The 15,008-nt window shown below is 55.6% G+C and overlaps 2 protein-coding genes across 2 annotated transcripts; both read left to right on the plus strand.

The window, feature by feature from the left end:
- Window positions 1-4,327: 4,327 nt before the first annotated feature.
- On the plus strand, window positions 4,328-6,192 carry CGGC5_v001183 (Baeyer-Villiger monooxygenase; the record flags this gene model as incomplete). Its single annotated transcript, XM_032030068.1, has 4 exons — window positions 4,328-4,499; window positions 4,550-5,569; window positions 5,625-5,941; window positions 6,007-6,192. The coding sequence occupies 4 exons, from the start codon at window positions 4,328-4,330 to the stop codon at window positions 6,190-6,192; spliced, it is 1,695 nt and encodes a 564-aa protein (XP_031890650.1).
- Window positions 6,193-11,339: 5,147 nt separating this feature from the next.
- CRZ1 (Transcriptional regulator CRZ1) lies at window positions 11,340-13,290 on the plus strand (the record flags this gene model as incomplete). Its single annotated transcript, XM_032030070.1, has 3 exons — window positions 11,340-12,785; window positions 12,915-12,960; window positions 13,025-13,290. 3 exons carry the CDS (start codon window positions 11,340-11,342, stop codon window positions 13,288-13,290), a joined length of 1,758 nt encoding a protein of 585 aa, XP_031890656.1.
- Window positions 13,291-15,008: the final 1,718 nt, after the last annotated feature.

Consider the following 15,008-nt stretch of genomic DNA (forward strand, 5'->3'; position numbering starts at 1 on the left):
CTGCTTGGACAGGCTTGGGGCAAGTTGGAGCCTTTTGGGGGAGGGATGGAGGGGGAGACCTGGGCCTGATGCTGAATCCACTGTAAAAGTTCCAGCAGCACCTCAGTCCGCCGCCCGCGACGGGACAAGGCGAGACGAGGACATGTTCGCTGCGTAAAATTGGCAGCCGGGGACCAGGAGAAGCGAGGAAACAGCCAGGATTGGTTGAAACAAGACCCCCTCCAGGCCTCCGAGCTCAAGCTACCTACAGGTACCTATGTACGGATACTGCTCACTTCCAGGCTCCATTGCTGCAATACTTTGAACCACTGGACGGATATTGCGTCGTGCTGTCTGCCTGTTTTTTTCGAGTCTCGACTCTCGACTCCTGTGTACGACAGACGCTGGCCATCACCACATCACAGGTGGCTCGAACCACATCGACCACAAACCCTTCCTCGACCACCACCAGCAACAGCAGCAAAGACGAATCACGAATCCTCGTCACCGAGCAGGCAGCCCCCCGAGTCTCAGACCTCAGATGACAGCACACCTCCCACACTACCGTCCGCCACACTCGCACACCCACCCACTCGCCGCTCTGATCGGTCAGAAACAGACCAGCTCGCTGAGCCGGTGCCACCGAGTGCCACTCCCGCCCTCCCCTCCAATCCATGTGGGGATCAGCTCTCGACTCGCCCCCTCCATGTCGCCATGTGCAGCTCTCATTCAACTGCACCACCACCACCACCACCACAGCTGCGACTTCATTCCTTGCCAACGCATCTTTACCGCCTCTTCCCGATGCTGTCCCTCTCTTTTCTTCTCCCACGACGCTGCCTGTCGCCGGAGACCGCCCTACCCGATTCACTCGTCACCAAAGAGCCGCCGTACACTGCCTGTCTGACCCATCCCACTCTGTCCCGTCGCAATCGCACAACATCATAGCGCCGCCAGGGATCTTCATCGTGCTGCTGCCGCCTACTGCATCTTGCCCTTCCCGGTCACCTGCGGCAACACGTGTTACCACTCTTGCTACCACCTCCTGCGCCCTGGGAGATTACACTCGCCAGCCCAAGGCCACGGCCATGATTCGCACCTCCTCCGTAACTGCTGTGCCCTGTGATTGGCCCTTTGTGTTTGCCACGGCTGCCGCAACATTGGCACGTCGGCTATCACGCCGCCGCGTCTGAAAATATCGACACATGTACCGATTGCTGCACGATTGCAAACGCTGTAGGCGCTTGCCCAATGTCTTTGGCCCATCCTTGAGGCACGAGTCAACTGCCGGTACTAACATCCATCACCTCGTCCTTCAACTTTTGAGTGTGGCACTGCCAAGCACCCCATGGAAGGACAGCAGAGAAAAAATGCATTGTGATTTGAGACATGCCCGTGCCAGCTGGTCGACTCGGACGGCCGTCTTGGTTCGCCGGGATCCACTCGGTCCTCCCGGTGTAGTGTGGGTCATCGGGGATAGGTCCGGCCCGGAGTCGGACATCCCTCGCCGTTCGCGTAGTTCGAATGGCGAAATGAGTTCCACGCCTTGGATTCCCTCAGTTGCTTGGCGAATGGGCTCACTTTTATGACTTTTCAATTGCACCAATCTGGGTCGATTCCCCAACTGCTCGACGACAGTAATAGATTCATCTGCCAAATAACCGTCAAGCGCAACATCCAGAAGCATGCCTGATACTCGCTCAAGGAGTTTATTGCAAGCATCATCAGACGCTGGTCGTCTTTGCAGAGTTTTGCTGTCTGTTTAAGCAGCCAGAAACAGAAACAGCTTGGTTACAAAAGCGAGGGCAAAAGAGTGCGTCAAAAAACCCTCACGCCTCCGCGAATGTAAGCCAGAATGATACGAATCTCCAGAGAGCGTGTGTCGTGATCTATTCATTATGTGATTGCTCACCGAGCTTTTAAATGTCATATCAATAATTTCTAACATCTATTGGCCTTTGTGGAGGCAGTCCGCTGTCGCCGTTGGTTTCGTATTCAGTTGCTAGCTAAACCTGCAGAGTCAAGTCCGAATTCATCACTCCGTTTGATTTTTATAGCTTCTGCCCCTCTGATTCTCTACGTGCTCAGTATCATTAGCGAGGTTTTCTCCTGGGTAACTCATCTAGTTGTAAGGAAGCCCACATCTTTCGCCCTTACATACAATGTGTTGCCAGAACTGAAAGTGATTTTGTTGGCTTGACTAAGATATCCTGCAATAAACTAGATGCTTTTTTAGATACCCATTTATTAGAATAAAGAAAACGTCACTCATGTACCTGGCTTGATTTGATGTCGAGAGGTACACCGGTCAAAGCGCTAGTTATCACCGCAAGAAATGCTTGACATGTCACCAACAGCTTCCCGTGATTCGAAGTATAGAAGAATACTAATATTTTCCCTGGAAACTGCTCTGTTTCTTTTACTGACACCCTCGATCAGAAGGAGTGGTGTAGACATCATATTCAAGTCGAGCGTCGTTTTCGACTGCCAGATTCAAGCGCAGCAGTAAACCAGAGGTTGACGCTATTGTTCCTCCATAATTTACATATTCCTGGTTCTTGATTGAGAGGTACATGTCCAATACGTCCACGACAGCCAACAGTCTTACCAACGTGGCGAATAACCTAGAGATGGCCATGACCAACCAGATAGTGATAGCACCCTTCCTTAGAGGACATGCAGCGATCTAAAGCAAAGAGGAGTTAAGCTTTCTGGAAGAAGAGGATATTTCTCCTAGCTGCAAAGCATAGTTACAGTCTCTTTGCCAAGTGACTGTGTCAAAGCCACGTCATTCTACCTATTCCACCCAAGTTTCTCTGCATCTGAAGTGCCTGACTGACATCAACAGCATGTGGGAATCTCAGAACCGTAGACAGCTTTCCGGTATCAGTCTCAACCCTTAACTCCTCGAGGCAACATCCTAACGGAGCAAGCAAACTCCTCTGACAGAAATTGAACTGTCATCATAGATGGAACATCACTATCAATCAACAGAATCGAAGCTGCGTGCACCCCAGCTCGCTCGTCTATTGCAGCGCCTCTCGTGGTCACTAAGGCTGACACCAGAGGGCCTCAGTTATCACCAGTTCGAAATAGATTCATTGTCAACATGCTTCCTCGGGTTCAGTCAGCAAGCTGACACCCCGTAATTGGTGCGGATGACGGCCTGCACGCATGGCATCTGGATAACAATTGCTTCGTACACCTCCTCAGATGGCTCGATAAGACAACAAATGTGGATATAGCATGCTCTTGAGTTCAACCTGATTATGGTTAAGAAAACAAGAACATATCCACAGTCTCGTCTGCTTGGACGGGTTTACCCCAACAATTTGTCTACAATCGAGCTGACCCTGAAAGGAACTAATCACTCAAGTGCTAGAAATGGTGGATTTCATTCCATAAAACCATGAGTTCATCATGATTCAGCGAAGAGTGTCAGCTTGCTGTTCTCTATAAGTTCTACCATCATCATGACCAAACCGAATTGGGAGCTCATGTGTACTGCTAGACGTCGAGACAGTTGCCAAGCTTTCCTCAAAGATTATAAACAGAAAATCCATTCGCTATGCATTATGCAGCACATATCAATTGTGGTAGGTCGCATTCGGGCTGCATGTGTCGCCTTCGGCTACTGTCGACTATCGGCAGAAGAGGGGCTTCCCGCCATGGTGCATGCGGGTGGCAAGAGAGAGAGAGAGAGGGGGGGGTCCCGAGGAAACACCAGATGTGGGCTTTGCGGGACAAGAGCGGGACGGGTCGCGGGGAGGATTGAACATCTGGGAGCTTTCCAACGCAAAACCGAATGCAAGATGGACTGGCATTCTCCATTTTTTGACGCTGAATCAACCGAAACTGTCTCAGTCGCATATGCTGAGCATTGGAGGCGAGGCCAATCGCCGTTTGTCACTTTAACCAAACTACCTTGGCACCGGCATGCCTTCCCCTCAATTCATCGTCATGAGACGCATGCGTACACCAAAACGTCTTGCGTACAACGCCAACAGGTATCTTGTTCGTCGACAGACTCGACTGATTTGGAAGCACGTCGAGTAGTTGCCGAGGCACCGGAGTCAAGCCGTCTTGACAGTCCAATGAAAATCCCTCCGCCGTCACTTATACGTCCATGGTGGGGGACATTCGTATTGCGTGTGCAAGTTTGTTATAATCTTGGATAACCTTTTCCTCGTGTGACTGGTATCGAGATCTGAGATATATGTCTGAGGAACAGGCCCTCGCGAGCACGAAATGCTACCCCGCTCCCAGACTCACATCTCCCGTGACTTCACTGCCGTATCAACAGCATCTTGCTTGCCAAAATCGTAGTCTCAAGCAGATTTGAAGCATCATGAATCCAGACGCAGAAAAGGTCAGCTACAGCCTCTTCTCCTGTATCGGAACCGGTTTCGCGGCCATTGCCCTCGGGGCACAGCTCAAACGGTGGTATGGAATCGAGGACATCCAGTTTTTTGAGCGTCACAGCTCGCTCGGCGGGACATGGTTCATAAACAAGTATCCAGGTGTGAATACACTCCCACGGTGGCGGACTTCGTTTGACTGACACTCATAGGCTGCGCCTGTGACGTTCCGAGCGCGCTGTACAGCATCTCCTTCGCGCCGAACCCCGACTGGACCAAGGTCATGCCCTCTCACTCTGAGCTCTGGGAGTACCTCGACAAGGTGGCCCGCGACTACGACCTCGTGAGGAAGATGGCCTTCGACTCGCCCGTCGAGCGCTGCGAGTGGATCGAGGACCGATCCCGCTGGCGGCTGACCATCCGCCACCGCCAGTCGGACACCACCTACTACCACGAGTCGCAGTTCCTGTTTGCCGCCACCGGCTGCCTCGTCACCCCCCGCGAGATCGACGTGCCGGGCGTGGAGACTTTCAGGGGCGAGGTCGTGCACACGGGCAAGTGGCGCCCGATCGACCTCGAAGGGAAGAAGGTCATCATGTTTGGCAACGGGTGTACGGCTTCCCAGGTCGTGCCGGCCATCGTCCACAAGACGAAGAGCTTGACCCAGGTTGTGCGGACAAAGCACTGGATCATGCCGTCCCTCGACGCCGACGTCCCGCCGTGGGTGCGTCTGGTTCTCAAATGGGTGCCCGCCGTGGCGTGGCTCCAGCGGCTCATGATCTTCTGCGTCGCGGAAAACTCATTTCGAGGTTTCCGCATGACGGACGGGGGCAAGAAGTTCAGGGCCAGCCAGAGGAAGGTGTCGGAGGACTACATGAGGGCCGCGGCGCCCGCAAAGTACCATGACATGCTGATACCCGACTTCGAGGTCAACTGCAAGAGACGAATCTTTGACCCGGGCTACCTCCAGAGCATACATGCCGACAACTTCGACCTGACGGATGAGAAGGTTGTCGAGATCACGCCCGACGGTGTCAGAACGGCCAACGGCTTCATCGAGGCCGACGTGCTCATCTTTGCAACCGGCTATCACACCAACCAGTTCGCAGCAGGCATCGACGTCCGTGGCCGCGGCGGCGAGACTCTCGAGTCGCGCTGGGAGGCTCTCGGGGGAGAGGGGGCGTACAACACCACGGCCATGAGCGGGTTTCCAAACTTTTTCTTCCTTCTCGGTGAGTCGCTTCGAGACGACGAGGCCCAGCAAACTGATAATGACGTTGATAACAGGCCCCAATTCCGTCACAGGACACACGTCCACCGTCATGGCTCTGGAAAACTGCATCAACTACGCCTTGCGTGTCATCAAGCCTGTCCTGAAAGGACGGTCGGCCACCGCGATGATCAAGAGCGATGCCGAACAACGCTACGTCGACGACATCCAAGACGCCTTGCAGAAGACGGTCTGGAACACGGGATGCGGCGCTTGGTACACCAAGACCTCCAGAGACGGCACCAAGAGATGGAACGCGATGGGTTACCCGTACTCTCAGCCGCACTTCTGGTATCGCTGTCTCTTCCCCGTCTGGTCGGACTGGCAATACAGTGTAAGTGGAGTTCCCAGACGCATCATGTGTGGCTATTTTGAAGCATGCAAAACTGACTACTCCAGGGACGAGCCGCTTATGCTTCGCAGATTCATACCCAAGGTTCTGGCGTCTGGATCACGGCGGTACTGGTTGCCATCGTGACCCTCGCCGTCCTGGGCTTTCTCGGGAGAGACTGGCTTCGTGGGATCGTGCCAGACCTGTCGGCGGCAACTCGAGGTTCTGCTGCGTTTGTGCCTAATTATCTGTGAAGAGAGCTATGGTGTCTTCATTGTTTGACAATGGATACAGATCCTGAAAGAGGTCTCAGGCGAGTAGGTCAGTAAATAATTCAGAAGCTACCGTAGGTCCAACTCGATCTACGTAAATGTCTGTCACACTCGTATTCATCTAAGTCGGCATCGGAACCATATCAAATTGCTTGATTCCCAGGTTGCCACAGATCGTCGAAGTGCAGACAAGTCGGAACTGCTTGCTACTACTCTCGCGTGGTGTGTGATACTTTTAGCTCCAATCTCGATCTCGGATGCTTACCGTGAGATGGATCCAAACCAGAATGCCGTCTCCGACCACTCACATTGTCTAGTGAATCCCAGGTGCTTCGCCGAGACACTACACGACCAACAAGAGCCATCGAAAGCAGGGCGCAAACCTCTGACGGCGGACCGAGCAGCTCAATGGGCAGGCGCCGGCTCTCTGTCCTACTGTCCACCGGAGGACATGGCATGATTTCTCACGTCGTCAGGCATTGAGAGACGATGCTTCCAGCGCCACGTTGTGGCCGTCTGTAACTAGCGGCAACATACTGAAAGGGCAGGGAAAACAGACGTTGGTCCGCGGCAAACAAGAATGCTCAATCATAATAGTCTGCCAGTCTAAAGGTGAAGGCATGAAACCAGTCGGACGACATTGGAGCCTTTCAGCCAGCCTCGCCGTGTCGGGTGTAGTAGGATCGGGAGTAGCCCCCGTGGGCTGACAGGTCTCTGATTTGCTAGTCGGATTTTTTCCTAGTAGATATAACACCTGCCGTCATTGGGCAAAAGGATGCAAAGGGTGAAAGATGACGAGCAGCGCCCGACATTGGCAGGGGTGGAATTCTGGAGGCGCCGCTGAGGCGTCCGGAGTGTCTCAACCGCACGCGAAGAGAATTGGCCGATGGTGAGGCTCGAAGCAGCAGCAGTTGATGGGGCGGTCTTCATGTTGACAACACCGAAGAGAAGGATATGGCTAGCGATGGAAGGCGAGTGACGTGATGCGTCCTCTGGAGAAGATGGATTGGCCACTGCGGGATCATCGCCGATACGGACGTGGCGGTTGGCTCGTCAAGCGCGCATCATTCTTCGGTTCCTCAGTTCGCCGCTCAGAGTTCGCCTGCCTGCCCGCCTGTGGACAGGATGATTAATGACGATGAGCGGCCGAGAGCTGGAGGGGGTTCAGGTGAGCCCAGACTCGTGCTGTGGCAGGCACTGGGAGGGATGGGATCGGCGACGCAAGTGGATGTGGCCAATGGGAGGCGCAAGGCAAGGGGACAGGTCGAGCTGTGATTAGGTCGTGGCTCAGCTGACGCAGCATCTTTGGGGGCCAGCAAGCGTCGAGGTTGTGTTTCTTTCATCTTCTCCCTCCAATGTTTCCAGTTACATTTTCCAGTTTCCAAGGCTGAAGGCGAGGTGCTTGGACTTTGGACAGCGGAAGATGACGAATGAAAGGCGGCAGGGCGGGATACTGCTCAGCACGACGGCGGTCGCAAGGTGTCCCAATACTGTGGTTGGCTGACGATGCTGTGCCGAACTGGGAGCGCAAACCAACCCAGGGACAATAGTCCTGTTTTTATGGGCGGATGCTGCGTATGGCATGACCTCATGGCCAACCGATCGAGAGATCGGGCAACGGAAGACGGACGGAGGGCTGTCGCCTTGGTTCACAAGAATGCCCGGCACCGCGGACGCAGTAGCTGTCGAAGCATGAGGAGAAAAGGGAAGCGAAAGAGTCAGCCACAAGGACGTAAGTAAGGTACTAGACGGTAGCATCGCATCGCATCGCCTGGGAGAAGTGCCGCAAGGACAGTTCCCAGTTCAGGCGACTTGCCAGCCTCAGGGGTGACGAAAAGGGCACTAGCTCCTCAAACTAGAGAAATTGACGACCGAATGAGGACGGAACTGGCTCCGAATGATGCGTCGCGAGTTGAAGAGCTGACAAAAGCTGAGGTACGCAGTACCTGGGCATTTGAGGTGCCATCGATTGGTCGGCTACCCTGTCCCTCGGCCGTCTCTTCTTCTCGGTACCTTGTCTTTGGCTGGGCGATTTGTTTGGAGCATGGGCTTGGTTGCTTAGGTTGACAACACGCGCGAGGCAACAGGCGGAGGTTTGCAACGCATGCGGCGGGAATCTCAACGTCCGGCGTGGATCGACAGGCCCAGCCATGTGTGACTTGGTGAGGTTTGGCCCGGGCAAGAGGGACGGACGGGATGCCGGCGGGCTTCACGTGTGGGCGCGCGTTTACCGCAGGCGATGCTGGAGTGTTAATTGAGTTGCGGGTGGGCGAAGCTTGGGCTCGCAGTTCGCTCCATGCGTCGTGGGATGGCCGACTCGAAGAGATGAAAGAGATGCGGCGATGACTTCATGGTAAGTAGACAGACGAGGGGCGTTCGTACAGGTACTCAGTCGATACCTGCTGCACGCCGTACAGAAGGTTCAATTTGATCTGAGCTGGATGTCGATGCCTCTGGTCGCAGACAACCATTGTGCAATAAGGCAGGGCAGGGCGAGGCGGGGAAGTGGGAAGTGAGGCACAGCAAACAAGGCTCGGGAGCAAGCAGAGAGGGCGTTCGAGGCTGATTACCACCCAAGCCAAGGTGCCTTGGGTCCGCTGTTCGTGTTGACTGCCCGGGCATACTTTGTGAGTTATTGTTGTCCGGTGGCTGTGGCTAGGTATTGTTTAGTGTTGTGGTTCCATTGCCAGAGACTATCCTATCCGTCCGTATCGCATGACTGAAGCAAGCAGAAGCAACGAGTTGTTTCTCAACAGTTGATAGCTAGCTCTTCGTAGCTTTACTACCTAGGTAGCTAAGCATTGCAGGCGTATTCGTACGGCGAATGGGGTTGAGCCGTGGGTGGTGATCATCAACGCAGTGCAGCGTCTTTGGGGTGCAATTTGAGGTGGGGAAAAAAAGACCTCGCATGCTGGGGATGGCATTTGCGCCGCGGATCTTGCGTAAGGTACTACCTAAGGTAAGGTGCCTGCCTGTCTGTACTTGGCGGGAACGGGACTGCTGAGTGTGAGTGACCTCGGCTTCCTCAGCTGGGAGACGGGCGGGCGGTACGTGTGGGCAGTACAGAGTACCTCACCAACCTACCTACCTTACCTTACCTCACAACCATGTGCACCATGGATGCAAAGCCACGTCGGTTTACGAGGTGTGAGAATGGAACCTTGGCGCGCGACAGTCACCTCAGCATTCGGTTCAGGACGGGAAGGGTGAGGTGGAAAGGCAGGGCAGGTTCACGGTGCATTCAGGCCGGAGCGGGTGGGACGGGGTGAGGTGGAGATGGAGACGGAAACAGTGTCCCAAGAAAGCAGCAGCGTCCAGCACCAGCACCAGCACCAGCACCAGCATCACCTAGCACCGGTGCAGCACAGGTCTGCGAGAGGCTGGGGCTCTGGCTCTGCACAGCCACCGCGGGGGCCATCAAGCCCTGTTTAGCCCCCCCTCCTCGGGCCCCCCCTCAGGCTCCGTTTCCTCAGGGAAGCAGCACTTGAATTTCCAGAACAAGAAACCCGTGTCATATTCCAGTTTTTTTTTTTTTTTTTTTTTTTTTTTTTTTTTTTTTTTGGTTTTTTGTTGTTGTCCCCCTCTTCTTTATTCTCTGCCTCTCAAGGTGCTGCCCGGGTGTCGAGGCGAGACGGATTCCACAGCTGTGGCGTCGCAGGCTGGAACTCGCGAGAGAACCTAAAAGTGCATCGTGGCGCAACCTGGAGGAAATGCGGCGGACGAGTGTGTAAGCCCGTACTCCGTGCTCCGTATTCCGCAACCCATCCATCCGCCTGGCCGACTTGCGCCCGCGTTGTTTACATACCTATCCCTCCATGAGCTGCCTACCAGACCTACCTGGTAAGGTACCTACGGAGATAGTCGTCGCCGTAGGAAGCCTGCCTGCCTACCTGCCTGCCTGCCTGCCTACCTACCAAAGGCATCTGACCAAGTACGTTAGCCTTTCCGGCGCTGTCAGGTACGGCAGGGCATGGCAAGGTAGGTACCCAGCGTCGCCCGTCGCGTGTGGAGGGAGGTACCTGGCTGCTGGGCCTGGTGCTGGGCAGCTTGGGTTCCCGGCGGCGGGAATACTGGGCCGAATGGCGGGTTATGTTCACACTCTCAGCAGCTCCCACCCCCGTTCAATCGCCAGCTGCTGCGGCCCTCTGCAGTTCATCCACATCCGCACCTCACTTGCTCCACCCGTCCGTCATCGTCCACCACCCACCGGGCTCACACTACCTATACCTTGCAGGTACCTGGCTTACCTAAGGCACGTAGCCACACTGTGCTCTTGTCCCCGGTACGTTCCCCCCCTCCGCCGTCAAAGCCGGAGCTGTCTTACGCAGCCCACCTACGTATGTACCTCCTCCATGGAACCTCAGCGAAAAGTGACCCGCCCTCCTCTGCTGTGGCCGAGGGCCTGTGGCTGTTCGCGGGCACCATCGCACCGCATCAGAGGTCAGCTCCTGGCCGGGCCAAAGTCCATGTACCTGCCACACCTGCCTCCCTCCTCCAGGTACCTAGGTATGCCTACCTACCTACCTTACCTACCTCCCTCACCTAGGGTACCCGGGGACACCACACACACACACACACGCACACTCTCACTTTGGGCCCTCTGCCTCACCTCTGCTCCCCGTCCAGTCTCTTTCTTGTGTTGCTGATGCTTGCTGCTGCTCTGCTGCTCTGCTGCACCCGCCGCGCCGCCGCCGCCGACGCCCTCCACCCCATTCCCTTTTCCTCCAGCTCCTGCCACACCTCGAATTCAGTCTTCTTTTTCCCTCCCTTCCTCAACATCACATTCGCCTCCTCAGTCTTTTTGTCGTCACTGCACCCACGGGAATACACGCGCATCCGGGTTTTTCCCAAAAACTTATTCCATCCACGACCTTGCTGCACCAGCCTCACGACTTCAATCCACCTGCTGCTCCCGCCACATTCCACCGTGACTCGTCCGCCCGTCCCGTCATATTCGGGGTCCTGAACCCGTCTAGAAGCAAAAGACATCCGCCACACGTGGCTGAACAACCCGAAGCTCCCATGAATCCTCGTTGACCATCAACAACAAACCACCACCACCTCGCGATACGCCCTCCCGAATCTCCTTTCCAACACTCAATTAGCCTGTTTGATGATTGAGCCCGCCCATGGCCTCGGATAACGGTCCCATCGCGACCGAAGCCCCTCTTCTGGCTGCGTCCGCTCCTGTCGCATCGGACGCATTCGCGCTCGGAGGAGATCCCGCTCGCTCAAAGTCTCTCAAGAGAGCTCGCGAGACCACCCCGACCTCCCCTACGTCTGCTGCCGTCGACCCCGTCGCCGATCCCGCCGCTGCCGCTCCTGTCATCGCGCCCTTCGACTTTCCTTCGCCCACCAAATCCGCCCGCTTTGCCCTGGCTTCCTCACGCCGCTCCCCGACGCCCTTGACAGCTGCCGCCGCCCTCGAAGCTCTCGACGAAGAGCGAAGACGGGAACAGCGCCTGAACCCTCCCGGCTCCAGCGACAACCCGGGCCACTCGGTTCTCTCTGTTCTCGCCGGCAGTGTCGCCGCCATGAGTCGTCCGGACGACGCGCCCCAGGCGCCCACAGCTTCCATGGAGGCCTCTACCAAGGAACCCCAAACCGTCTCGATACCGCAACCCAACAATGCGCCCGCAGAGAACGCGGAGATCAGCCCGCAGAGCGCAACGAGTGTCGCGAGCATAGCTGGCGCGTTGGTGACGGCCAGCCCGGGTCCCATGGAGGTCGACCACAAGACCAACGAGCAGCCCCAACAGCAGCAGCAGTCTCAGCCTCAGCTGCAGGCTACCCCCCAACCGCCGCACCCGGCCACTGCCCAAGAAGACAAGATCACCCCCGGATCGCTATCCTACCCCGGGTCGCTTCAAGCCGCGGCCATGATGCCCGCACCGCCGGCGCGCGGTATGAGCTTTCCCATGCCGTCGCCCGGTCACGAATCCCCTACTCAGTCTTCCGGCAAGAAGCACAAATGCCCTTTCTGCGACACCGAGTTCACGCGCCACCATAACCTGAAGAGCCATCTACTCACCCACAGTCAGGAAAAGCCGTACATTTGCCAGGAATGCTCGATGCGCTTCCGCCGTCTTCACGATTTGAAGCGCCACAGCAAACTCCACACCGGCGAAAAGCCCCATGTGTGCCCCAAGTGCGATCGCAAGTTCGCTCGCGGCGACGCGCTGGCCAGGCACAGCAAAGGCGCAGGCGGATGCGCCGGCCGCCGCTCAAGTATGGGCAGCTTCGCCGAGACGGACGACATGGACGGGCCGAGCATGGCCGATGGTGACGACTCAATGGCCGGCGTGGTCTACGGAAACGAGGAAGACATGACGGAAGAAGAAAGACGCCTGAGCTTGCCCAGCATCAAGGCTCAGCACGTAGCAGGACAGGGCAATATGGAAGGGTATGCCCCTCACTCCCGGACATATCCCCCGGCAGGCCCACGGCCCGGAACGACCGGCGGACTGTATCCGCCGAACGTCGACCGCGGCGCATCAAGTACCAACACATCCCCAAGCATGCCGAACAGCATTGCCGGAGGCCACACGCCGAACACGAGCGTGTCTTCCATGCCCGTAAGTGGTGGTTCCATCTACTCGCAAAGTGGCATGACAGAGAGTCCAAAGCCTTTGAGCCCTGGAACTGCACATGACACGGCCAACATTGCGAGGCAGCGATCTCCAAGTCTCACACAGCAATTCCAGCAGCAACAATTCGGCCGCAGGCCCTCGGAGAGGAACACCTCCCCAGGTTCGTACTCCTCGACACCCTCCACTCTGCTGACTCTCAATGTGTGTACTGACTGGCTTCAAAGTTTTTGCTGCTCCGGCTGGGGCCCACCCCCGCGGCGCTGGAAGCGGGACCGAGAACGGCAACAACATGTTCGCCACGGATCCCGGCCTCTGGGCGTACGTGCAGAACCTGGAGGAGAAAGTCAAACAATTGTCGGATAAGATCACGGCATTCGAAAAGGCGGACACCGCCAAGCAGGCACAGATTGGGCTGCTCACGAGCGAGGTCACTGGCTTGAAGAAGCAGCTGGAGGCTCGTGAGGCCGAAACGACCGAGGTCAAGGCGTAATCCAGACACAAGCAAGTGGCTCCTACACGCCATTCGCTACAACCTATCACCGATGTAACAACGACGACATGTTATTGGCGGGAGAGGATCAGAGGAAGCCTCACCTGGCGGCTGGAGGATAAATTGGCGTTTTTCACTCATTGTCGGCGTCTCGATTTCTCATCTCTCTTTTTTACTCCCATTACTTCTGCCTCTCTGACCCATATTATTTGCGGGACAACCTGTCCGGGGTGGGAGGCGTTTTTATTTTCCTGGGGCACTGGCAGAAGTGCAACGGCGGACCTCGACACGAAAAGTTTTTGGTTTCCCCTCGGCCGCATCTCGCAGTCAGGCATGTAGCAGAAGTATGCCTGGCGCTCACCGCGGTAATTCCAATTCCGGTTCTGGTCGTTTCTCTGGAGGCAAATCGGCGGTAGGGGTTTCCCCCTCATGTATAATAGCGTTCGTTGCAGAGTTTAGGCCACATGGTCAGTCCTCCCCGAAAAGGAGGCAAATAGTGCAATTTACATGCCGGGTAGATAAACATGTTTAAGCAGTCTGCAAGTGCCCACCCTCGTACTCGCGTTTGTATGTCTTTGGGTCGCCTCAGCGATGGGTGAGGCTGCCCATGATGCGATTCGTGTGCACCCCGTCAAGCCCAGCTTGGACGGTGACTCGAGGAGTTTCTTGCCAAGACGATGATCTCGATAGGATGACGCCTGTTCACCTTTCGGCAGCCCCTCCTGTCGCCACGTGTGACTGAAGGCGCGTTCTGTAGTCTCTTCGTTCTACATGTTTCTTCATACCCCCCTTTTCTAGTAGATCGTCCTCGTCGTTCGCCATTGGGTTGTCATGTCAAAGATCACTGCTCAATTAGACGACGATGATCATGTAGTACCATGTCGTTTTCTAGGGTGGAATCAATCTATCGACTTGTAAGATCTGACTGACTCTAGAGGCCGGGACATCCAGACCGAAGACTCGACAGTAGCGTGTGTGTATCACCTACCTCGTCAACTTTGCATCTGTCCTTCAAATCCATGCGGAGTTATTTCTCCTTTTTGGTTTCGAGATCGGGTTCCCTAGATTGAAGCGCAGATGGCTCAATAGAGAGACGTTTAGCAGTATATTGCAGTAAGAACGGCCAGCCCAAGGTTTTCCGTCCGTCTACCGGGGAGCTTGCGTTGCGAGAAGAAATATCTGAAGTACACTGAGGCCGGCACAAATACACAGCGCTCTCATAAATCGTCAGAATCCATGGTCAACAGACGTTGCTGGTTCTGCCTTTCTCGTAAAGCAGCTCGTGTCTTGACGTGATATTAAGCCGAGTGAGTTACCATTAGGTGAACAACTTTGAATATATATGGAACTTCCGTGCAGTTTACGTCAAGTTCATGTGGCTACTACTTCAGCAAAAGGCTCTCGGCCGTTGCCAAGGTGCTAAGGAGTTTATCACAGGCTGTACGGATACGACGGTATGACAATGAAATTCCCAGTCGGGAAAGGAGTGGCTCCAAGATTACCGTAGAGCTCAAGTCAAGGCCATCACTCAGAGACGCATATTCGGAACCATGCAGCCGGGACACGATGTCCGATGCGGACGAGTGCGTCAAGGATGATATCCAACACTTGAACGCCATCAGATGATTGAACTTTGAAAAGCGGCCGGGAGAGTGGTCGTTCAGAGATAGACCACGATACTCGACCCTCAGACACACGAAAACTCTAGACCCGAACCA

The sequence above is a fragment of the Colletotrichum fructicola genome (assembly GCF_000319635.2).
Source record: "Colletotrichum fructicola Nara gc5 chromosome Unknown KSG_Nara_v1_contig01, whole genome shotgun sequence".
Lineage (NCBI taxonomy): Eukaryota > Fungi > Ascomycota > Sordariomycetes > Glomerellales > Glomerellaceae > Colletotrichum > Colletotrichum fructicola.